This window comes from Balaenoptera musculus, chromosome 4, assembly GCF_009873245.2.
Source record: "Balaenoptera musculus isolate JJ_BM4_2016_0621 chromosome 4, mBalMus1.pri.v3, whole genome shotgun sequence".
Classification (NCBI taxonomy): Eukaryota; Metazoa; Chordata; class Mammalia; order Artiodactyla; family Balaenopteridae; genus Balaenoptera; species Balaenoptera musculus.
This window is the reverse complement of record NC_045788.1, coordinates 6,864,787-6,891,009: the sequence shown is the minus strand read 5'-3', so window position 1 is coordinate 6,891,009 and position 26,223 is coordinate 6,864,787. Positions and strand designations below refer to the sequence as shown.

General features: G+C 40.1%; 1 protein-coding gene across 1 annotated transcript in view; it reads left to right on the top strand.

Annotated features, from left to right (window-relative positions):
- Positions 1 to 4,342: 4,342 nt before the first annotated feature.
- Positions 4,343 to 26,223, top strand: part of RAB5A (RAB5A, member RAS oncogene family) — a 30,737-nt gene continuing 8,856 nt past the window's right edge. The window contains exons 1-2 of the mRNA XM_036850435.1: positions 4,343 to 4,720; positions 7,765 to 8,020. Of these exons, the coding sequence (XP_036706330.1) occupies positions 7,858 to 8,020 (163 nt within the window). The 5' untranslated portion in view covers positions 4,343 to 4,720; positions 7,765 to 7,857. The remainder of the gene's footprint in view (positions 4,721 to 7,764; positions 8,021 to 26,223) is intronic.

Here is a 26,223-nt window from a genome sequence, read left to right as displayed (position 1 = left end):
CAAGTAAACCAATAAATAAGATCATTTCCCACGATGAGTGATGAGTATCATGAAGAAAACAGAAGACTTTGATATGGAGGGAAGCTACTTTAGAATTGATGGGCTTAGAAATCCCTTAGGTATGTGACATTGAGCTGAGGCTTTCCTGATGCCCTGCAAAGACACTAGCTTTTAAACCTGAATAGCTCAAGTTTCCATAGTCTTTTTCTCACTGCCTTGCCACCATGCCTACAATTCCTTATGCCAGAATTACCTTTCGGTTTGTCTCCAGACAGTCCCAGTTAAAAGTAAATGTTACCATTCATTACCATCTATGCAAAGAGTCATTCTTCAAGTACACAATGGAAAGGTTTCCTGGAGGAGAAGGTAGAAGACATGGAGTGTTGTGGATGATTGAGAGATGCAAGGTGCTGGGAATTCCTGAGTCGGTGTTTAGAGATTTGAGGGCAAAGGCAGCACTAAGGGCAGTGTTCAGTTCTGCATGACTTTATTTAGGCTCCATCCATTTTGTAGCTTCCTTAAGAAATTTTACCACCTAGTAGTTAAACAGGAGAGAAGGGGGCAGGGCACAACCTTTAAAAGAATAACATAGCCGGAGGACACGACATAAACAGATTAGAACCAAATAGGTCCAAGATGGTGGACAAGTCGACTTCCACTAGACCTTGAGCCTCAGTATACGATCATTGTAACACATCAGCAAGCTGATGACACACCCACAGGCGCCATGACAGTTCCAAGATCAACCATAAAGGTCAAAAAGTGGGCGGTGGCCCAATTCCTGGAAATCCCCACCCCTTCCCCAAAATAGCTGGAATACTCCTCCCACTCTTTAGCCTATGAAATTACCCACCCCTATAAAAACTGACAACCCCCGTACCCTGGTGCTGCTCTCACCTTCTGAGATGGCCCACACTCTGTCTTTGGAGTGTGTCTCTCTCTAAATAAATCCACTTCTTACCTATCACTTTGTCTCTCACTGAATTCTTTCTGCGATGAGACATCAAGAACCTGAGCTTCATTAAGTCCTGAGACGAGGTGTGATCTCCGTTAAAAGACCATGGGTTCAAGTCCCAATCTGGGTTTTGGCTGGGTTTGGGTCCCGGCCTGTGGGTTCAAGTCCCACTCCAAGTTACACGGCTTCAGTAGGATCTCTCATTTGCTACTAGAATGTATCCAATTATCAGTCCTCCTCAGTTATCCAGGGTTAGGGAAAAAAAAAACACAGGCCTATTGTGAGTGGCAGTACAAGAGCAAAGCTTTACTGTGGCATTTTCATCTCTCCAAAATTACTACTGGATCTTAGAGGTACCAGCCACTGGAGCAGCACTCCCCAGGCAAACATTATGACTAAACTATAAAATACTGTGGAATGTATTCATGAATACAGAGAATTGGTTTTTTTTTTCTGGCCTTGCCCCGCAGCTTGCGGGATCTTAGTTCCCTGACCATTGAACCCAGGCCTCAGCAGTGAAAGCGCTGCTAACCTCTGGACCGCCAGGAATTCCCTCACGAAGGAGGTGAATTAAAAGACAAAACTGGTAGAAAGTGGGACTCCCCTGGTGGTCCAGTGGGTAAGACTCTGCTCTGCGCTCCCAACGCAGGGAGCCCGGGGTTCGACCTCTGGTCGGGGAACTAGATCCCGCATGCATGCCACAACTAAGAAGTCTGCATGCTGCAACAAAGATCCTGTGTGCCTCACCTAAGACCCGGCACAGCCAAAATAAATAAATAAATAAAATATTTTAAAAATTGGTAGAAAGAAATGAATGAGGAAGCAATACCCTAGAACAATGATGGGGAGTTCCTAACAATGTATAAATTTCAGCATCCAGGTGTTATTTGTGAGGACTTAAGTCAAATGTTCACCCTTCTAAATGTAATTAAGCTTGGGAATTCCCTGGTGGTTCAGTAGTTAGTGACTCAGTGCTTTCACTACCAAAGGCCGGGTTTGATCCCTGGTCAGGGAACTAAGATTGCACAAGCTGCATGGCACGGCCAAAAAAAAAAAAAAAAAAAAAAAAAAAAATGCAATTAAGCTCACAAATTTTGGGGAGTCCCTATTATATCAATCAAAGTTCCTCTGAGAGGAATTTAAATCATGAATAAATTATGGTCCTGGTCCTTAAGAACTTTAAAATCCTAATGGGAATGAAAGCCTGAGGAGGAAAGTCTAGGCAGGTACTCTCTAACTGTAAAGTAAGGCAGATACATATTAGAACTATTACAGAGAGTAAAGTATCATGAAACTACAGGAAAAAGACCACTAAATCCAGTAGAAGTAGCCTCAGATGCCATCCAGAGGAGTTGGCATCCTGGCCAAGGTGAGACCTGCAGTGATGAGAGGTAGTGGTATTCCAAGGTGCAGAGAACAAAGTGATCAAAGATGCCAAGATGGAAACACACAGGCGACACTCTGGGAACACAGAGTAGACTGGTATGATTAGGTCACAAGGCAAGAGTTTGGGGAGAGGGAGGCTTTAGAAATAGAACGAAAGAAACATGGGTTGGGACCAGAGTTGAAGAACTTTGTACTCTATTTAGCAATTGCATATTTTTGAGTAGGAGAGTGACTGGCCAAAGAGTAAAGAATGGGTTGAAAAGGCAGGAGTGTGCATTAATTTCAGCTTATACAAATACTACCATGGCCCAGGCTTTGGGATTAGAGCTTAGATTTGGGATTAGAGAATTTTGGGTGACAGAATGGGACAACGAAGAGCTGAAGATGATTCTGCTCTTTCAAGTCTAGGTGACTGGGAGGCTGTTAATACCAGTCACCAAGCAGAAGCACGTTTGGGATGGAATAGGTCTGGTTTGGGGCATACTGTTGACATGCCAAAACTGATGTGACATATCCTGTTTCCTGATTCTTCCTGGGATTGTCCAAGAGGTATCACCATGACTAACATACCATATTGGAACCACCCCTTGGGATAAAGTGCCACAGACACCGTTTGCACATGACACATCATGTTCTTGGGGTTAGTAACTGGGAGGTTGATCTGAAAGGCTGGCTGTTCAAGGGTTCAAATCACCTTCATTGCAAAATGTTGACTGAGCACCGACAGGATACCTTAGGCCAAGTACACATCTAGACGATCAATACTGATGGCCTCATGGCAGGGCTATAAATAGTAAACAGCAAACTGAAAAAGCAACCCTCATCCTGAGGAAAAATCGATTTAACATTCTACCAAATTCCAAAAGGAATTTTGTTTTGTTTTGTTTCAGATGCCCAGCCAGGGACTGTTGTGTGAGATAGAGCCAAAACAGCTTGTCTTAAGTAGGTCTGCACTGGAGGCTAATGAATGTCTTGGATTCTTTTACTGGAATTGTGCTTAAGAACTCAGATTCTGGAGCCAGCCTGCAGGTTAGAACACAATTTCATCACCTACTCCGCGGTGATTTTGGACAAGTTACACAATCTCTGTGCCTCAAATTCTTTACCTGTAAAACAGGCACGGCACATTCGTTAATTCCACAGCCACGACTGAAGACTCCTGGCTGCCAGCCGCTGTGCTAGACAGCGGCGAGGACCACTTTGGGGAGGTAATATTCCAATGTAGGGAGGCGGACGATAGAGCTAGTTTCAGAGTGAGAGCCTCATAGCGTAGGAAGAAAATGGGATAATTCCTGTAAAGCGTTTAGTGCAGTAACCCGCGACGGGAAATCTTTGTAAAAGCTACCTATTATTTTATAACTTGCCCCTCCGCACCCAAAACAGGTAGGCTCTCAAGAAAAGCAAGTTATTATTGAAAATGTCCCCGCCTAAAGACAACTTTCGGGGGGGTGGGGAGGATCGCATCCTCCTCCCTGGAGTAAATGCCCCTTACCTATCCACCCATCCCCAGGGACGTGTTGGAAGGCTCTCTTGTGCTAGAAAAGCCCCCACAAAAAGGCCCCTTAGCCGAGCTGGCAGAGTTGGGGTGTTGCAGAGGTAGGGTAAGGGGAACTGGGAGCTAATATTCACAGAGGGAACTTCGCCGCCCCACACCTGCTGGGAGCAACAAACCCAAGTTCTCCTGGTCTCCCCCTAGAGCAGGCCGGCCGAGGAGTACCCCCGCCCCGTCCCCGCCCTCGGCCACGGGGAGCCACGGACCGCCGCCCAGATAACAATGGCGCCGGCGGGGGCGGGGCCGCGCGCGCCCCGGGGAAGCGGGGGAGGGGAGGCGGCCCGCGGCCGTACCCGACCCCGCGGCTCGCTGGGGTCACGTGACGCGGCCGCCCCGCCCAGCGGCCCAGCCCGGACTCTTAAGGCTCTGGGAAGGGGCGGGGGAGCGGATGGAACGGGCGGACGAGGGACGACCGGAAGTGACGAAGGGGCGTAGTCCGCGACGTGCGGCGACGTGGCGGCGAGGCCGGCGCCGGGCGGCGGAAGTGGCTACCGCGCTGGGACTGGAGTGTTTGTGTTTTGGTTAGCGAAGGAGCCGACGGCCGGCCTGAGGGGAGGAGGGAGGAGGAGGAAGAATTAGTGGGAACTCGAGCGCCGGCGGCGGCGGAGGAGGAAAAAGCAAAGAGGAAGGCGGAGCGGCGGGAGGCGGAGACGGAGACCAACGGGGGCGGCACCGCGGCACGAGCCCCGCACCGTCCAGTCTGAGGGGAGCGGCGAGACGAGGAGACGCGCCGCCACCGCCGCCTCAGCCTCAGCCTCCTCTCGGGCTCCGCCTGGGACCTGCAGCCGGAAGCTTCGGCGCCGCGGCCTCGCGCGCTGCGGACTCAGGTAACCGAGCCGGCCCTCCGCCTGCGCGGAGCGGGTCGGGACCCCGGGTGGTCCGCGGGCCCTGCCGGCGCGGAGTCCTCCGCCCTTCTCTTTCGCGCATCGGGGCCCGGGACCGGAGATGGGCCGAGCCCGGCGTCTCGACCCGCCGGCCCTGGTGACTCATCCTTCTAGGGGCTCCGGAGGCCAGGATTTGGGGACCGGCCGAGGGAGCGACGGGTGTCACCCTGTTCCCTTCTCAAGATGGCGCCGCGAGAGAGGGCCGGAGGCCGCGGTTCCGCCTGCTCCGTCCTGGCAGCCCGGGGTTGGGGGGGTGGTCTCCGGCCAGAAGCAGGCCGGATTCGGGGGAGGAGGATGGGAGAGACGGCCCAGGGGCCTGGCGGGGCCTGCCTGCTCGGGCGATCGGAGCTGGGTGTCAGTTGCTCAGGTGCTCTCGGAGGAGGAACTGGGGCCTCCAGCAGGTGTGAATTTGGGGAGCTCCGCCTACCCCCCGACTCCCTGAGCCGGGTAATGGAGGGAGGAGGCGGCTCGGGAAGCCGGGCTGTCTAGGGACTCTTGTCTGATCGTTGGAAGGTGGTGAACCGCAGCTTTAAACAACTCGGCACAGCTAGGTCGCTGAACACACTCAGTGGGTAGAGCCCTTTAAACGTGCTCTGTTGTTCGCCTCCCTGGAAGCTGGTTACTCTCCTGAGACTTTTTCAAGCTCTGAACGTCATAATTCACATATTTGGTTTTTGTGTTTTGCTGAAGTGGTGCCTAAGTGTCCAGTCAATTGCCTTTTACATAACCAGGAGGAAAAAAACCCACATGGACATGACTGCGATAATTTAGGACAGCTCAGAAACTTTATTCTTAGTGTAAAATGGGGATAATAAAAAGAGCTCGTAGGGTTGCTGTGAGCCTAATTCATAGGATGGTGCTTGGCACAAAATAAGTACCCAGAAATGTAAGCTGCTGTTAGTTTTGATCAAAGAGCACCCAGGAGGACTTTAACTCTAGAATGCCAGGTGTTTTCAAAAGATTTAAAATGTACTTTATGCAAAATCTTGGGCTTCTGTGAAACAGAAGTTTAAGTAGTGAATGCAACTGTTACAAAACGTAACTTTTAACCTTAATGTTATGCTAACTGTATATTTATAATTAGATTTAGTTATGTTTTGTTTGAGATCCTTGGAGGGAACTATAATGCAAGGCTTTAAACCTTAAAAGACAAAGCTAAATCATAATCTTTTTTAATGGGCATCTGATGTTTTCCCTGAAATTTTGGGAGGACTGTGGAAATTCGGAGCATGTTGTCCTTGATGAATAATTCAGTTTGCTGTTTTGTAGGTAATCAGACAGTTGGGAAGTGTTTTAGTTGCTATCGTGTGTACTATCGGAAGGTGCATTTTCAGTCTACCTGACTTTCTATTGATACTTGGTCATTATTTCATCAAAGGGGCACTTTAATTGCCAATTTTCAATCCCTGCTGTGTGTTGACCACTGTATTAGAAACTTTTTACATATATAGTCTCTTGTTTACTTCCCACAGCAGCTGTGAAAGTTAGGTATACTGGAAATAGAGGCTTTGAAATGAAAGCACTTGCTCCAGCAGAAACTGGTATAACTAGCCAGGATTAGATCCCCAAATCTTGTATGTTTTTGGAGTGGTAGGAGGGTAGATGTGGGGTTGGAGCATTTTTTTATTACAGAAAATTTTTTAAATGTACAGAAGTAGGAAGAATAGTATAATGAACTCATCATCTAGCTTCAGTTATCTTATGGCCCATCTTGTTTTATTTACACCCCCATTGTTTGGAAGCAACCCAGACCTATTATTTCATTTGTCAATATTTCAGTACGTATTACTAAAAGATAAGGACTCTTCAAAGCTGCTGTTCAGGTAAGGCAGAGGTGATTTTACTGTCATGAATGTAAGTTCTCATGGATATGTTTATTAATGAGTTCATGGTCAAGAGGGATTCTTGTATAAACTCATTTCATGGGTAAGGCAAATTTCTTATTAGGTATACCTAAATGAAATAGAACAGTGATTTGAGAAGAGGAATCATCAGATTTAATGTTATTAGCACATGATCAGGTTTTGATTAAAGATGGAAGAAAACTGTTATGATTGATTTGTGAGTAGATTGGAAAAGAGTTCTTTGAAAGTTCCCTAATTCCTTTGAGATTGAAAATTAGCGTTCTTAGATAATAGTAGAAGACATAGAAGTTGCCCTTCAGGATAGTTTTTTCTAAATGTGTTAAATAGAAAGTAACGAACGACACATTTGTTAGCTCCAGAACTACAGAAAAGTATAACTAAATAAGACACTAATTCACTCACCACATAGAGAACCACAGTTAACAGTTCCACGTCTGATGTACTTGAGCACATCAGAAAACAGTTTTAAGTCTTTTAGGCACCAGACACACCACCTACTTAATATATTTGTTGCTCCAAAGCTACCGTTAAATAAACAAAAAACATGTACCGTTTAACAGAAGCCTTCAAATAATAATGGCCAACATTTATTGAGCTGTTACTATGTTCTAAGATCTATTCTAAGAGCTTTCCACTTATTAACTTAATTTTACTCAAAACTGTTTTAACCTAAGTACTTGAGTCACCTCTCAGGTTGCCAGGGTTTGAAACTCAGCTCTGTTGAAGCTCCGTCACAGTAACTGTGTGACCTCAAGTTACTTAACCTCTCTGTGCCTGTTTTCCTCATTTTTAAGGATTGTAATAGCCAACTTTACAGGATTGTTGAGTGGCTGCATTAAGTACTTAAAACCACCTGGCACAAAATGGAGTCTTTGATAAAGGTTAGCTTTAAAATGTTTTAAAAGCCTTGAAAATTACAGCATGACTTTAGGCTCAAATCTCATGCCTTTACGGTATTGACAAAGGTAGTGAATTAAAGTAAATGACATTCAGTGTCTATTAGAGGTTATAATTGTCATGCAATAATGTGTTACAGGCAGAATTTACCAAAGTGATTAATAGTAGATTTGCTTTGTTTTGCTGATTTGTATACTTAATTGCTTCGTATCTGTTTTTTTACAGGTTTCTCTACCTCCAGAAAGAAAAAAATTGACACCTTGCATCCTGGAAGTTCATTTAAGAGACTGAAATTAGGGACTTCTTTCAAATTTGGACATGGCTAATCGAGGAGCAACAAGACCCAATGGGCCAAATACTGGAAATAAAATATGCCAGTTCAAATTAGTACTTCTGGGAGAGTCTGCTGTTGGCAAATCGAGCCTGGTGCTTCGTTTTGTGAAGGGCCAATTTCATGAATTTCAAGAGAGTACCATTGGGGGTAAGATTTTCTTTTATCCTTTTTTCATTTAGTTGACAAATAAGATTTTGCTGTTCTGATTGTATGATGATGGGTACTAAATAGGTCACAGAGTGAAGAGCTGAGCAGCAGACTCAAGCTTTATAACTTGATTTTTGTTAAGATAATGTTGTTTAATATTTTGATTTACTGGTTATCCCCAAGACGGTTGTATGGAAGCTAAAATACAGATGCAAACATGAGTGGAATCAGTGTCCTCAAGTATAAGATTTGATTGGTATCTTTCTTGATAATGATTAGAAGCTTCTTCAAGTTAATACATGTTTGTGCTGAATTATATTGGCTTTAGAATGAATAGTGAAAATAGTAAAAGTAAATAGTAAAAGAGTTAACATTACAATTCTAATTCTAAATAACTGAGGGAAGAGAAAAAGTGAGTGATTAATGAAGAGGGACATGAAAGGGAAATGGGACCTGAAGAGAAAGATGGAAGGAGAGGGGAAAGAGGTAGAGTAAGCCCTGCTTACAGTGGTTTTGGTAAGACTGAGGCAAGGGGACGGTAAGATGCAGGACAAAGAGGAGACAACTAACAGAGCATTGTTGTGAATAGAAGACAAGAAATTAGATAATTGAACCTCATCAGAGAAATCCACAACTGTATATAGCAAGGGGCAAAACAGCCTGTTTTGGGCGTCAGTTTCATCTGCCAAATGAAGCTTTTGAATTAGATACTGTGTGGACAGCTTTAAGATTCGCAGTATTTTGCAGGGGGTGTGTAACTAAGCAGTACCATGTTTTTTCCAGGTATTTTATACATTTTAAAGTCATACTTTTGAAATATGTAAGGCAGATACCCATTGGCATGTAGCAACTTCTTGGAGTCCGTCTTTCAGGAGCATAACTTTATGCTATGCATTGAGTGTATGTTCTCAAGTAAGTACACTTGAGAATTTTATTTGTAGTTTCAGATCCTCGCAATAAGATAAATTACAGAACTCTAGTATCTCCTGGCTTTTCCCTACATATAGGAAATACAGTAGATAAGTGGTATTTCCACTTTAATAGACTCAGCAGTATAACAGTGATTGTCAACCCCCTCCATTTGTATATCATGTTACAGTGTGATCCCATTTTAGTATTTTATGGTTTTTATAATGGATGAGCATCAAAAATATAGTCCATATCATGCAGCTTTTATTTTGATTCAGAAATCTTGGTATTTTAAAAAATTTTAATGAAGTGTATCACACGTTCTTTGTGGTTTCTTTGTTAATACATTTGTGTGTGTGTGTGTGTGTATATACCGTTTAATAATGAAATATAAAAATATATATACGTATGATTTAATAATGAAGTATTACCTCTCAAGCTTTAGCCTCCTCCAGAAAGCAAAAGGGCCAAAGTTAACTAGCCCACATGGTAGGAAGAGTTTTAAAGAGTTTGAGGTTATGTCCACCCACCTTAAACTGGTGCAAAAAGTTAGTTGTTATAACTGCTTTTTGGCAAGTGATTGTCAGTTGCAGCATTTTCCAAAGTACACATGCATCGTAGGCAAAATACCTGGGCCGATATGTTTGGGACTTGCTATGTGCTAACCCTGCCCCCCTTCACAGTACATATTAAAATAACAAAAACACTGAAGTACTGTAGTAAAGGACTTAACTCCTGGGAAATGTAGCCTGTAGAACTTTGTTTTTGTTTTGGATACTCGCAGTTATCTTCGAAGTGTATTTTTTCCTAATGACATCTCAGGAAGGACATTTAAAAGAGAAATTTAACCCCTTATCAGTGCATCATCATAAATATACATATCCTCTGATATGTGTGTATGGGTGTGTATATATATATAATCTCCATTTCCATTTAATACCAATTAGATTGTCTACATTTCATTAATGAAATTGTCAAAAGGTTTTCATTCTAACACATAAAACTTCCTTAATATTTTCTATGAATACAGATTGAGCTGGCTTTTTTTTTTTTTTTTTTTGAGCTGGCTTTTTAAACCAACTTTAGAAGCACTTTACATCCCAATTTCTGTGTTAATGGTTACTGGCTGGATACCTTTCCACTATGTTGACCACATATTAATATCCTTAGGAGGTATGACAGTGCCACTATGATTACAGCTGTGAGCCCTGGTTTTTTTGTTTGTTTTTGAGAGATAACTGACATAATATTGTGTAAGTTTAAGGTGTAAGACGTATTGGTTTAACTTGCCTACAAAGTGAGCACTGTTTTTTTGTGCTCTTTGCTAGCAGCTCTTCACCCTTAAGGACTAGAGTAGAATCTAAGCATTTAAGGATCTCAAGGTTTGAGCTATTTAAGGTCTGTAACTTGTAGGTAATATGTCTTTTTGTTTTGGCTGATGTGTGGTAGGAGCTATCTAAAAATGAACCTGGCCAGATGTTTTACATTTCATCGGTTGTTTATTTTTTACTTAACTGTTTATGTTTAATAACATTAGTTGCGGTCTGAAGAGCTCACATAAAATTTTCGTCTCTGCTTGTGTTGTAAGGTGGAAATCACATACTGCACTCTTGAATTTGTGTATTCTAGAACCTTATATTCATCAAGAACATCAAGGTTTCTTTAGTTTTTGTGGTTCTTCCTAAACATGATAGCTTGATTTAAGAATCCATGTTGTCTCACAATACCCCACACCCCTGCCCCTTGACTCTATAGCACTCATAATGAGATAGGTAGTTAGGTGGTGGGTTTAGTGCTTTGGGGAGTTCTAGCTTATTTGTAGGGGTTTAAAGTCTGCATGACATTTATGTTCCTGTTGTTTGTCTAAGACGAGCGCATAAGGTTAGCAGGGACCATTAGGCTCAGAGGGTTGTCATCCTTCTTGCTAGCTCACCTGGAGGCGCATAGCTCTTCAGTAAATACCTGTTGGATGTTTGGACTGGCCATCTTTCATTTAACACCTTGAACACCTAAAGATTTATCTTAAGTTTTAACAGGTCTTCCACGTGATTCTAATACATGCCAAAGTTTGAGAACCCCTGCTTTCTGTGTTCTGAGGAGCCAGTAGTACATTTACACTACATATTAAAGTTCTCCCACAAATGGAATAATTGCTTTTCATTTTTTTAAACTGTAGGATTTTTTTAAAAACTTACTGTTCATCTAACTCCTCCAGTTTGAGAATTACAAGTATTATGTACTGGTTACATTACGTATTACCTGTTATTTCTTTGTATGGGAACTCCTTCCTTTTAACCTGCTAGGCCTCTTTAAGAGAGCATGGCTCCTTTCCTTCTCTGTTCCATCAAGGATACCCTGCCTTGTCTTTACTTACGGGAGTTAGAATATCCATAGTTTTCAGTTATCTGTACCGATGCTGCTCTCTTTCATTGCCACAAATAATCAAGGACTGGTTATACACGAAATTAAAGAAATAAGTGTCTTCTTTTTTAAGCTATTTTCAGCAGTTATTAACCCTAAGTAGAGTGTCTAAAATAATTATTTCAGGGTTGTTTTTACTGGAAGAACAAAGTTTATTCTATATTTAACATCCATCCAGTTTCCTCTAAGGGGCTACCAGGACTTGTTTTTCTATTCAGATTCAAAAACATCTGGGGGAAAAATTATTAAAATTAAGAAAAACAAGGTTGGTTTCAAAGTTATCATTAACAGTCTTTTACCTTACCTTATCAATTTACCACCAAGACCTTCTTAAGAGTCGAGCGTTGTGGTTAAGAAAGGGGTGGCGGGCGGCTCTATATCCACATTGTTTGATTTAAAACTCTAGCTCCAGCACATACCACGTATCATCTGAGGATTTAAAATTCTAGCTCCAGCACATACCACGTATCATCTGAGGCAAGTCATGCCCAGCTTTATTTGCGTCTTATATGAAATGGAAATAATAGTACCCTACTTGAAAGGTTTTTGGTAAGGATTAAATGAAAGTGCATATACATTTCTTGGCACAATGCCTAGCATGGAATAAAATGCTTATTAAATATTAGCTATTACCATTACCATCACCACCATTACTTTTTGCTGAGTCATTTTTATCACTGTTGATATTTTTGTTGTATAGTCATATGACATTATTTTAGAACTGTGACTTTTCCACCTAGTGCAGAGCATTCGATTTAGGATTTGACAGCGTTAAAGAATTTTATGTCCAGATTTTCTCCTCTTGGAAGATAAAGTTTCTTATTAAAAATTATAGGAACAAATAAGATGTAAGAAACTTTATGAGCAGGTACTTCCTAAATTTGAGCCTTTCCAAAAATGGAGTTTTTGCAGATTCCTTCAAGGAAATAACATGAGCATATACAACTAAGTTTCTTTAAATTCTATATGGTAGATTCTTGCTTAACCCTCCCACCATTTGTTGATTTTCAAAAAAGTGGTTATTCATGTATGTTACATTAAATGCCTGCTCCCCACATCAACTAAGATATTTTGGAAGTTTTCTCAGAGAGAGAAATTACACAGTTATATAGAATACGACATGTATGTAGATATTAAAGTTGCTTCCTAAACTGAGAAATAAAAGCAGCTAGAAAATTTAAATCTGAATAACTCATGTTTTTCCTGTAGTAAGCTTTCTACTATTGCCCTTCACTTGTTAGCTGTAAGAAAGACTTGTTTGTGTAATTGTAATCTGTGCATTTGTTTACTTCCTTTATCTTTTTGCATCTGCATATTGTTTTCAATTAAAAGTACTTTTGAGAAAGGATAGAAGACCTAGGGACAAACCACCAGCATATAGTTTTCAATTCATGAGAAAAACGGTTTTTGAAATATTCATATTCTTTCTGTTACAGTGAGAGTTAAAATTTGTGGGAGTTTATCTTTTGGTTTTAAGTGAAAGAATATTACCTTTATGCATAATAATATTTCCTTCTAGAAAGTACATATTCAGTATTTGAGATAGGTTGTATTACTAGGAGAAATCGGTAAAGATTTGGTATTTTATATGTTTGTACCAGTTCTGACCTAAAAAATTTTAATAGTCTTAACATCAGTTATTCCCCAATGTTCCAGTTTAAAATGTTATCATATGTGGCTACTGAAGCATTGCTGTGAATTAGCCAATAAGCTTAGCTTCAATCCTGGCTTCCTTTTACAAACAGCACTGTTTACACATTTATAAAATGAGAAGAGTGAGCTAAATAAGGATTCTTTTAGGGCAGACATTTTTTAAAGTGTGTACTCTCCTCCACATTAAACAATGCAATCAATATAGTTAAACCTTTTCTTCCTCTTAAAATTTATTTCACAATTTGGGATCATGAACGTCTGTTTTTGCCCTGTCTTACTTAATTCATCGATGCCCTCTGGTGTTGCTGAAGTATTCAAAGCTGTTTGGTAGAATGATTTTGCCAATTAGCTCTAACTATGGTGAACTACCTCTGTTGATTCACTAATTTGCTGCTTTTATTCTGCTGTTACTGGGAAATAAGATTATCAAGCTTTTCTGAAATTCATTCACTCAACAGATTTACCAAGCTCCTAGCACTGTGCTAAATATTAGAAATCAAAGTTAACCTTTCCCCCTTTTGGGTCTTACACCATAGTAATCTGAGGCTACTTATATGCAGTCTTCCTTAAGATGCATGCTGGATTAATTCATCATTTGGAGTCATCATTGAGAACCTTTTGTTACCAGGCCTCTTGGTGGCAAATAGGGATGTATTAGAGGGAGAAAAGCAACAGGAGTAATTCCAGAGGCTTTTGATTTTTGATCATTGGCTATTTTGATGTAAACATGAACTGCAACTACCAAATTACTAAATTCCTCAAGATGAGAGTGAAGTCACATACTGGATTTTGAAAATAAGAAATAATCCTTAGTGTTTTACAAGTGTTGCAAAACAGTATTTGAGGGAAGTGCTGGTGAACAACATTCACCCTCTTTTCCAGGTAATATAGATGAGGAAGGGTAACAGCAGGATGAGGAACCAGTCATTCGCGGGTTTTTAGCCTGTTTGCAAAGCTGAAGATAGCAGGCACTCTTTGGATTCAAAAAGAAGAGATACTGTGACGATATGGGATTGTAGTCACTCTAATTATCAGACACCTTCAGCGTTTCTCAGTTAAAAAAATAGTTATTTAGGGACTTCAGTGGTTCAGTGGTTAGGACTCCTGCTTCCACTGCCAGCGGGTGCGGGTTCAATCCCTAGTTGGGGAATTAAGATCCCACATGCCATGTAGCACGGCCAAGAGATTTAAAAAAAAAAAAAAAAAAAGTTATTTATCCTCACATAGAACGAGAGCCAGGAGTGGTTCCACTTTGTTGATATCAATTCTATTTGAGGTGTAACGTGAATGTATCTTGGACACATAGGGTACTTTAATATTAGAGGGCTTGAACGTGAATTTAGACAATCCTAACTTTCTCATCTATTGTATTCATAAGTAATTTGTAAATTTTAGAAAAATGTGACTTCAAGGAAATACAGGGTAATTTTAGGATAGCTTGTAAGGTAATTTTTAAGTTAGTTACATGTCATATGATGCAGTCATAGAACTTATACGGCATTCTCACAGTGTCATCTGGACCTTACCATAGCTATATGAGGAAATACTAATCTTATAGATGAGGAAACTGAGGCAACAAAAGTGATTTGCCTGAGGTTTTGCAACTAAGTGACAGCTGGGATTAAAGACAGATCTTTCTTCATTGCCACCTGTATTCTGGAATTGATAAAGTTTAGGGTCAGGATATGCATGACATAAGCATTCTGTTATAAAATGTGTGGTACTTGGCAGGTACGGAGCCCCTTATGTATTGATTTATTGATATAAGGAAAATAATGTGAAAGTTTTTTTGTTTTTTTTTTTTAAAGTTTCCTGACATCCTAAGAGGTAATGTCTTCCACTCAGGAGCACTTTTTTTTTTTTTAACTTTTTTTTTTTAATTGTATAACTATATATACATTTTTTTTTAATTTATTTATTGATTTATGGTTGTGTTGGGTCTTCGTATCTGTGCGAGGGCTTTCTCTAGTTGTGGCAAGCGGGGGCCACTCTTCATCGCGGTGCGCAGGCCTCTCTTGTTGCGGAGCACAGGCTCCAGACGCGCAGGCTCAGTAATTGTGGCTCACGGGCCTAGTTGCTCCGCGGCATGTGGGATCTTCCCAGACCAGGGCTCGAACCCGTGTCCCCTGCATTGGCAGGCAGACTCTCAACCACTGCGCCACCAGGGAAGCCCCAATGTGAAAGTATTTTTAAATAAAAATTCAAATCACTCATGTTCCAAAGTGAGCACCACTGTGTTCATTTTTATGCCATCCACATGTATCACATTTTTATTATTTCATTGATTTGTCCTTATAAGTCAAATCTCAAATGGTTGACGTCGAAATATCTCCCTCCTATCTTCTACCCACTTAGTTCTTTTTCCCAGAGGTAGTGTTACTTTGTCCTTGCAAAGTTACTATTATATTTAAATCTGTGTATTTTCTCCTTTTTATGCAATTTGAAACATACCAGACCTACTGTAGTATACTTTTTATTTTTCACTTTAATACTGCCCCAGTTATCTACTGCTCAGAAACGAACCCAAAGCTTAGTCATTTAAAACAATTATTATCTCTTTTGTTTCTGGGGGTTGAGTGGGCTTAGGTGATTTTCTGATGTCATGGGTGGCAGTCAGTGCTGGGGCTAGAATCATCTCAACACATCTGGCAGCTCACTCTGGCTATTGGTTGGGACCTCAACTGGGGCTGTCAGCCAGAACACCTGCATGTGGCCTTGCCACCTGGTTTGGGTTTCCTCACAGCATGATGGCTGGGTTCAAACATGAATATCCCCAAAATACCAGGCAGAGGCTGGGTAGCTTTTTATGACCTACCCCCCAGAAGTTCACATAGATAGCGTCAATTATGTTCACATCACAGGCTTGTACAGATTTGAGGAAAGAATGTCAGTGTCATGTTGTAACAAGAATGTGTGTGAAATCTTCTGGCCATCTTGGAAAATACAATCTGATTTTTCATATCATTTTATGAAGAGCATCCTCATTTTTCTTGGCTGTATCAGCATTCCTTTGAATGGGTCACAATCAGTACGCTTTATCAGTTCTAGTTTCAGATTTGCACATTGTTTTATATTTTGGGGCGTTAACAGCGCTGCATTGAATAATTTAATTCATAGTCATTTCTCACATATTCCAAGTATTTCTGTAACATAAATTCCTCGAAGTTGATTGCTGTGTCTTAGGTTATATACTTTTGTAATTCTGATACATTTTTCCACACTGCCCTCCAACCAGCAATGCACAGAATGCCTGTTACCCTATTTTACTAACTCAAGGTAGTGTCATACTTACAGATCTTTGCCATGCTTATGTACATTGATGTCTGCATTTTTTAATGTATATTTTTCCCATAATAGGGGCGAGGTCAAGCATCTTTTCATATTTTTAGAGCCCATTATGTTTCCATTCTCTGTGAACTATTTATAACTTCATGATATTTTTATATAGAATCATTTATAATAGTCCTACTATTGTATTGTTTCATTTATTAATGATAATACTCAATATCTGTATTGTATTATATTGTATTCATACTAATTTTAGTAACTGACAGTCTCCTATTTTTTAACTATATCCTTATTGTTAGACATATAATGTTTGCATTTTTGTTTGCTGTTTTAGGTAATCATCTAATAGTGGATGTATTCTTGGAATTTTTTCTTCTCTGGACTTACTTCTGTAGGATCAATTTCTAGATGTGGTTACTGAACCAAAGTAATTTTATTTAATGATTATGGAATCAAAGGGATTCCAGTCTCTTCATCACTTTTTTCTTCCCTTAAAGATAGATATTTGTGATTTCTTTGAGCCTTGCTTGGCATAGATAATTATATTCTGGGATTACAGGTTTCCTGTAATTGTTACTCTGGGGCTTAGTCTTCTCTGTCTCTTCTGCCTTCTTTAGCTTGCCTTTTTCCAGTCTTATATTGTAAAATACTCAGATATCAGAACTTTTATTTTAAGCTCACTTAGTGGATAGGCTTATTGCTAAGCATTAAAAGAGTCACTTTCAAGGCCAGTAATTTTTTTAAAGTCTGGTAGATTTCCTTGAGACTTGGGAAGTATTAAGTGCTAGGTTCTTAAACCAAATGGAGAAGGGATATCACTAAGGAGAAGGGGGAAAGAGGCCTCCTTTGCAAAATAGCCAGGGCACAATCCTTGCACATTATCTTTGATTTTCTTTAGTTTGAAAATTATATGCCTGGGTGTAGAATTTTCAGCATTTCTCTTTCTTGGTGTTCTCTGAGCTTCCTGGATCTGTAATTTGGTGTCTGACATTATTTTGGGGAAATTCTACATCTTTATTGCTTCACATACTCTATTCCTTTCTTCTCCTTCTGGTATTCCCGTTATGAATATAGTACACCTTTTGTAGTTGTCCCACAGTCCTTGGATATTCTGTTCAGTGTTTTTCAGTCTTTATTCTCTTTATATTTCAGTTTTGAAGGTTACTATTGATAGACCTCAAGGTCTGAGGTTCTTTCCTCAGCCATGTCCAGTTATCTAATAAGCCCATCAAAGGCATTCGTTATTTCTCTTGTGGTGGTTTTGACCTCTGGCAATTTTGGGATGTTCTTAAGATTTCCATGTCTCTGCTGACATTGTCCATCTATTCTTGTTTTCTGTCTTTACCATTAGGGTCCTTAGCACATTAATCCTAGTTGTTTTAAATTCCCAGTCTGGTAACTCCAGCATCTCTGCTGTTCCTGGTTCTGATGCTTGCTCTGTCTCTTCAAACTGTGTTTTGCCTTTTAGTATGCCTTGTGATTTTTCTTGCTAGGTGGATATGATATAGTGGGTAAAAGCAAGTGCCATAAATAGGCCTTTAGTAGTGCAGTAAAGAGTTGTGTGTGTTGGGGGGGGACCATTCTATAGTCCTGTGATTAGGTCTGTCTTTTAGTGAGCCTGTTTGTCTAAACAGTGAACTTCACAAGTGGTCATCGGTTTTTTCCTCCCCCCCCTTAGATGAGACAGGATGGCTAGAATGGGCTGGAATTAGAGATTTCCGTTCTCCCACATGGAAGGATAGAACTGGCTTGAGTTGGATATTTCTTCCCCCAAGCCAGTTAAGAGTCTGATAATACTCCAACAGGTTATTCTCGGATTAACTAGTTTCTCATGGGGACAGGCTTTGTTAAGAACATGGTAGTCTGGTTTATTCCAAAATGGTTCCTTTTCCTCTTACCTTGCCAGAAGCAGGCAGGGATTTTTCTCTGTTATGTACTGTGAGAACCTGATCAAGTTCCTGGATGTAAAACTCACAAAAGTGTGGTGCCCCCCTCCTCCCCCATGGCTGGTGGGTTCCCCTGGAGTTTTTAACTCAGATTTGTCCATACCTAACCTCCAGCAATTTGTTAATTACAGTTTCCTACACCAGCACTGGTTTCCTCAGGTTTCTGCTCTTATGTGTTGTGGTTTTCTGTATCCACCTGGCTTGTCTTTCCAACTTGGGGGACAACAGATTGCCCTGTGACCTCACTACTTTTTAGATCTAAGAATAACTGTTGATTTTTCAGTTTATTTAGCTTTTCATTTGTCAGGATGGAGTGGTGACTTCTAAGTTCCTTGTATGCAGAACCAGAAGTCATCTTTGCTTGCACATTATAGGAATTTTTTAAAGTACTGTTTAAACTATTTAACAAAGTATCTGTTGTCCATAAATGTCTTTCATGGACATATATCCCTTAAAGCTGAGTTAATTTCATTAACTTTTTCTCTTGATGTTTGTTGGGGAGCATTTGTCTGATACTAGCTAATAGCTTGTAACAACCTCTCCCCTTTCTCCCATTTCTTCACCTTTCCTCTTTGTGACGTGTGCCTTCATTCTGCTTCCCACTTTAGTATTTGGAACATGATTGTTATATAAAACCAGTCAGGTGAGTAAAGACTTTAAGGATTGTGCCCTTGGTGTGGTAACCACAGACTCTCAGCCTTGAAGTTTCAAATATTGGTTTTATCAGTTCATTCTAGGGTGATTGGGTTTGGGGTACTAACTTAATACTAACCAAGTTCAAACTCCTACAACTAATTTTAAAACAGTGTACATTAATGTACTATCAGAAATATTAGTATGATAATGTTCAGCTAGTGACACGTGACTAGCTTATGTCCTGGCTAGTAGATTCCCTTAGAAGAGCTGGGTGTCCTTTAAGAGTAACTGTCAAGCTATGATAGTAAAGGAAAAACACATTGACCTCTGTTACTCCTATATTATTTCTGAAAAAAATTGCATGAATTAGTCTTTTTAAAAGTATATCTTCCTCCTAAATAATATTGGAGAAAAACTGATCCTCATTTTGCATGACTTCATGCAGACTTCCTTATGTATCATTAACATTTTCCAAGATTGCATTCATTTGGCAACAATTATCTTTAGATGTTGCTTTAATGATTTTTGTTGTGATAAAATACACATAATAAAAATTTTACAGTTTTAACCATTTTAAGTGTGCAGTTTTATGGCATTAGGTATAGTCACATTGTTGTGCAAACTCATGTCCATCTTCAGAACTTTTTTATCTTGCCCAACTGAAACCCTATCCATTAAACAATAACTCCCTATTTCCCCACTCCGCCCCCCACCTGTGGCAAATACCATCCTACTTTCTGTCTCTGAATTTGACTACTCTAGGAACCTCACTCATATAAGAGAAATTATACGATAGTGTCCTTTTATGACTGGCTTTTTTCACTTAGCATGTCATCGAGGTTCATCCATCTTGTAAACGTGTCAAAATTTTTCTTCCTTTTTAGGGCAGAATAATATTCCATTTTATGTATATACAACATTTTGCTTATTCTTTCATCCTTTGATGGACTCCTGGGTCTCTTCCACCTTTTGGCTATTGTGAATAACTCTGCTGTGAACATTGGTGTACAAATATCTTTCACATCTTTTGGACATATATCTGGAAGTGGAATTGTTGGATCATATGGAAATTCTGTGTTTAGTATTTTTGAAGAATTTCTATACCATTTTCCACAGTGGCTGCACCATTTTACATTCCCACCATCAGTGCACAAGGGTTTCAGTTTCTCCATATCCTGGGAACTCTCTGTTTTCCGTTTTGATAATAGCTATTCTAATGGGTGTGAAGTGGTATCTCATTGTGGTATTGATTTGCGTTTTCCTATTAATTAGTGATGGTGAGCATCGTTTCATGTGCTTCTTGGCCATTTGTGTGTGTGTGTGTGTATTTTTTTTTTTTTTTTTTGCCATGCTGCATGGCTTGTGGGATCTTAGTTCCCTGACCAGGGATCGAACCTGGGCCCCAGCATTTAAAGTGCCAAGTCTTAACCACTGGACCACCAGGGAATTCCCAGCCATTTATCTTTGGAGAAATGTTTATTAAAGTCCTTTGTCCATTTTTTTAATTGGGTAGTTTGGGTATTTGTGTTGCTAAGTTGTAGGAGTTTTGTATATATTCTGGATATCAGTCCTTATCAGATGCTTACTGGTCTTTGAGTTCAATATGATGAGTATTTATATAGATCATCTCATAAGTTGGATTTACTTTGGGAATATGGCCATCTTTTTATTTTTTATTTTTTGGTTGATTAATTAATGGCATATTTATTTTTGAACTTTTGAATTTTATTTTATTTATTTTTTTATAGAGCAGGTTCTTATTAGTTATCCATTTTATACATATTAGTGTATATATGTCAGTCCCAGTCTCCCAATTCATTACACCACCATGACCCCCCGCACCACTTTTCCCCCTTGTTGTCCATACATTTGTTCTCTACATCTGTGTCTCTATTTCTGCCCTGCAAACCGGTTCATCTGTACCATTTTTCTAGGTTCCACATACATGCGTTAATATACGATATTTGTTTTTCTCTTTCTGACTTACTTCACCCTGTATGAGTCTCTAGATCTGTCCACGTCTCTACAAATGACCCAATTTCGTCCCTTTTTATGGCTGAGTAATATTCCATTGTATGTATATACCACATCTTTATCCATTCGTCTGTCAGTGGGCATTTAGGTTGCTTCCATGACCTGGCTATTGTAAATAGTGCTGCAATGAACACTGGGGTGCATGTGTCTTTTTTAAAAAAAAAAAAAACATCTTTATTGGAGTATAATTGCTTTACAATGGTGTGTTAGTTTCTGCTTTATAACAAAGTGAATCAGCTATACATATACATATATCCCCATATGTCTTCCCACTTGCGTCTCCCACCCTCCCTATCCCACCCCTCTAGGTGGTCACAAAGCACCGAGCTGATCTCCCTGTGCTATGCGGCTGCTTCCCACTAGCTATCGGTTTCACGTTTGGTAGTGTATATATGTACATGCCACTCTCTCACTTTGTCCCAGCTTACCCTTCCCCCTCCCCGTGTCCTCAAGTCCATTCTCTAGTAGGTCTGCGTCTTTATTCCCGTCCTGCCCCTAGGTTCTTCATGACCTTTCTTGTGTTTTTTTGGATTCCATAAATATGTGTTAGCATACGGTATTTGTTTTTCTCTTTCTGACTTCACTCTGTATGACAGACTCTAGGTCCATCCACCTCACTACAAATAACTCAATTTCGTTTCTTTTTATGGCTGAGTAATATTCCATTGTATATATGTGCCACATCTTCTTTATCCATTCATCTGTCGATGGACATTTAGGTTGCTTCCATGTCCTGGCTATTGTAAATAGAGCTGCAATGAACATTGTGGTACATGACTCTTTTTGAATTATGGTTTTCTCAGGGTATATGCCCAGTAGTGGGATTGCTGGGTCATATGGTAATTCTATTTTTAGTTTTTTAAGGAACCTCCATACTGTTCTCCATAGTGGCTGTATCAATTTACATTCCCACCAACAGTGCAAGAGGGTTCCCTTTTCTCCACACCCTCTGCAGCATTTGTTGTTTGTAGATTTTCTGATGGTGCCCATTCTAACTGGTGTGAGGTGATACCTCATTGTAGTTTTGATTTGCATTTCTCTAATAATTAGTGATGTTGAGTAGCTTTTCATGTGCTTCTTGGCCATCTGTATGGCCATCTTTTATATATGATCTCTATATTAAATTTTTACTTTGTTGCCAGGCTTTTGGAGTGTTTTCTGTTTGGGCTTAATCACTGTGTACGCTTTCCTTTCTGCCCCAATCTATTTTTATCCCCTTTCTTACCTTCCTCCTTGCATTAGTTGAACTTAACTTCCAAGAATATGTGGTCTTCATCTTCTTTGCTGCCATGGTCCACTGGGTACTTTCTTCTATACAAATATACAATTGAAAATAAAAAATGGCCTCAGCTTTTATTTTGGCTGTTGTTGGCTTTTAGACCATCCATATATTCTTTTTTTAAAGATTTATCATTTATTTATTATTTATTTATTTTATTTATTCTTGGCTGCTTTGGGTCTTAGTTGCGGCATGCAGGATCTTTCGTTGCGGCTCGCAGGCTCTTCATTGTGGCGCGTGGGCTTCTCTAGCTGCAGCGCACGGGTTCCAGAGCGCGTGAGCCCTGTAGTTTGCGGCACACGTGAGCTTGAGGCGCGTGAGCTCAGTAGTTGTGGTGCGCGGGCTTAGTTGCCCTGCGGCATGTGGGATCTTAGTTCCCTTACCAAGGATCGAACCCACCTACCCTGCATTGTAAGGTGGATTCTTACCACTGCACCACCAGGGAAGTCCCATAGACCAGGGGTCCCCAACCCCTGGGCTGCAAACCAGTAACGGTCCGTGACCTGTTAGGAACCGAGCCGCACAGCAGGAGGTGAGCGGCGGGCAAGCAAGCGAAGCTTCATCTGCTGCTCCCCGTCGTTCCCCATGGCTCGCATTACCTCCTGAACCTGTCTCCCCCAATCTGTGGAAAAATTGTCTTCCATGAAACTGGTCCCCGGAGCCAAAATGGTTGGGGACCACTGCCATAGACCATCCATATATCCTTGTCTGTGTCCGATTTTATCATCTGAAGTCAGTGCTCATCTGTCTGATAAAATTCATTATATTGTATTATAATACTACTGCCACTGATACTCATTTTCCCAGCAAACCAATTTCTGCCTTCACAGATAACTTTGATACCTTGTTCTTGATGCCACTTGGTCAGTTTCTGCCATCTTTCTCCCTGAAGTTTGATCCAGATCCATCGAACTCAACCATTGAATTACTTGGCTCTAAAAACCTTTGCTTCCCCTACACATCGCTTCCAAACAACCTCTAACTTGGATTTTATGATCACAAGCCCCTGATCAGCATCTGAGATGTTGAACAAGGCTCTTCCCCTCTCTAACAACTATATCCTTTCAATTTTAATAGGGCATCAAATCCACCACTTCCGTGCAAGTTTTATGTAAGGGAGAACATAGTCATGGAAAAAAAAATTATATATATATAATATGTGTGTGTGTGTGTATGTATGTATGTGGGGTTTTTTGGGTTTTTTTTACTTTTTGGCAATTAAGAGGTCATTTTATTAGTATTTTAAATTTAGTTGCTTCTTAGTACTTAACCAAGGCATCAGTGCCTTTTCACTTATACATTAGGTTATTTCTTATTATTAAATACAAAAATACTTTGAACTTAAAGGTGTGTTCTCCCTACGCTCCTGCTCCCATATCATCTTTTAGAGATTCCATGAGATATTACGTTAACATATAGAGTTTTCATGGCTTTGCCACATGTTGGCAAAATTATTTCAAAACAGTTATCCAGTATCTCCAGCAGAGCATGAGTTTTTGCTACACTCTTTTATTTTCATTTTTTAATTTTGCTAAGTTAAGGGGTAATACTTAACTATTTTTGCTGTGAGGATGATTTCATTGATTACTAGTGGTGGTGATTTTTTTCTGTGTTACATGCCTTTTGTGGATTTTCTTACACATTTATCTTTGATGCTTTTGGAGTTATCTTAAGATTTATATGAGCTTTCTACATATTAAAAATTAATCTCGGGGTCTTCCCTGGTGGCGCAGTGGTTGAGAATCCGCCTGCCAATGCAGGGGACACGGGTTCGGGCCCTGGTCTGGGAAGATCCCACATGCCGCGGAGGGGCTAGGCCCGTGAGCCACAATTACTGAGCCTGCGCGTCTGGAGCCTGTGCCCCGCAACAAGAGAGGCCGCGACAGTGAGAGGCCCGCGCACCGCGATGAAGAGTGACCCCCACTTGCCGCAACTGGAGAAAGCCCTCGCACGGAAACGAAGACCCAACACAGCCATAAATAAATTAAATAAATAAATAAATAAATAAATAAATAATTTTTAAAAAAAATTAATCTCATAACATCCACTATAGAAATTTTTCTAAATGGGTTTGTCCCTGTGTTTTGAGTGTATGATACATGTTTTACAAACCTGAAGTCTTTAATTTTTATATAATCAAACCTGATAGTCTTGTAGGATTTTTGGTCAGTTCTAATAAAGTAATTCTTTCCTATCAAATTTGATAAAATAGTAAGTTGAGGGTTGGGGTGATATTGGTTCCTTGGTTTTTCCTTTTTTGCCCTTCTGTTTAGTTCGTGTAGAATCATTTTAGGTGTTAGTTTAAACTTTTTTTTATGAGTTGTTAACCTTTGGTTAATGCTATTGATTTTGGATGTTCTTTCCCTCGCCCAGTGTATTGCAGTGTCTCCTCCTTGCTTACTGTTTATCAAGGTCTTACACATTATAGGCCTTTGGTGTTTGCAGATTTAACATTTACAGTTTCACCAACTCTCAGCTGACCCCAAGGTCTGTCATTCAGTAATTTGTAGTTTTGCTGAGACTGAAGTGTTACGTGCTTGCTGCCAAGCTTGCAAATAGGAACTGATCGTGGAAGCCCAAAGAGGGAGCCTATTAGACAGGCCAGCACCTGCATCTCAACGCAGCTTTGTTTTTCTTTACTTGTCGTCGCGTACGCAGTAACTCTCGAACTGATAAAAGCTGTTTCTTTGTGAAATATGGGCCCGAAAAGAAAACCAACTGCTAGTGCTGGTGATGGAAGTGAAGAGAAAATGAAGAGGTCTAAGAAAGTGATGGTTCTTAGCCAGAAAATAGACGTTTTGGATAAATTAAAGTGGTTTTGCAGATTCAGGTAAGTTGGTGGTTGGTTAATGTTGTTACAGTATTTATGTAGTAGTTTATATTTTGAGTGCTAGAATTTATTTTTACAGCTTTGTAAATGACTAGTAATGTACTTTTAGAAGCACTGAGGATTTGAAGATGTCAGCTGTACTTCACTGACTTTTATGGGGGAAGTTAAATACTTTGGTAGTATTTGAAAACTTGAGAACTTTGGGAAATCTTGATGGTCTTTGTGGTATATAATGTTTATAATACTGGGTTATCCTATTCCCATAATATTTCTGCCCTTGTGGCACTACAGCACTTCTAAGTAGTTCTAATGTGTTTTTGATTGTACCCTAAAACTCATTCCACTGGCCTCTAATATTGGTCTTTTTTCTCCTCCCCCCCCAATTATGCTCTTTTTATCATATCACGTTAACAGTATGGTGTTACCCAGGTAAAAAGATCTTGTTGGTAGTTTGAGATTGTGTTTGTTACATAATAACTTGAGTAGAGAGAGGCCTTTTGAAATACCTATCTTTTCCCATTTGGGAACTGTATCTAGTCAAAATAGCCCCCAAATAGTTGTACATATCTTTCATGGACTTCAGCAAACTTTTTGGACATTTATATGAACTGAGATTTATTTTAGATATTGAATATGGGCAAGAATAGCTAGTTTCTCAAGGAACTTCCCAGTCTAGGAGAAGATAATGTAAACCAGTGATTATAAAGTGTGAAACATGTTCTTGCATAGGGAACTCTGGGAGCACAAAGGTAGGACCTGCTTAAAAGGGTGTGATGAAGGATGGCTTCGGAGAGGAGTTGAGTGAATTGATTGTTCTTGTTCTTTGTTAATTTGATAGGGATCCAGTCTCCTCCCAGCATAACACTGAAATCTGGTCACTGCCTGTGTATTGTAAGGCTGTTTCTTTGATCTGTTCCAGCCAATTTAAAGAATTTACTATCTGCTTTATTTTAGCTGACGCCTTTGGATTTTCATTTCAGTCTTCTTGCCTCTTCCAAATAATGTCTCTTTCCAATAATTTATTACTTTAATTATTATAAGAATATCTGAAGTGATATTACATAATCGTTATGGTGGATATTCTCTTCTTGTTTCTAGGTTTAGAGAGATTGCCTAAGAGCTTTGTGCAAAATGCAGGTTTCAGGCTTAAGGATAGAATGGACGCTTGATACATTTTTCTTTTAATTTATTTTATTTATTTATTATT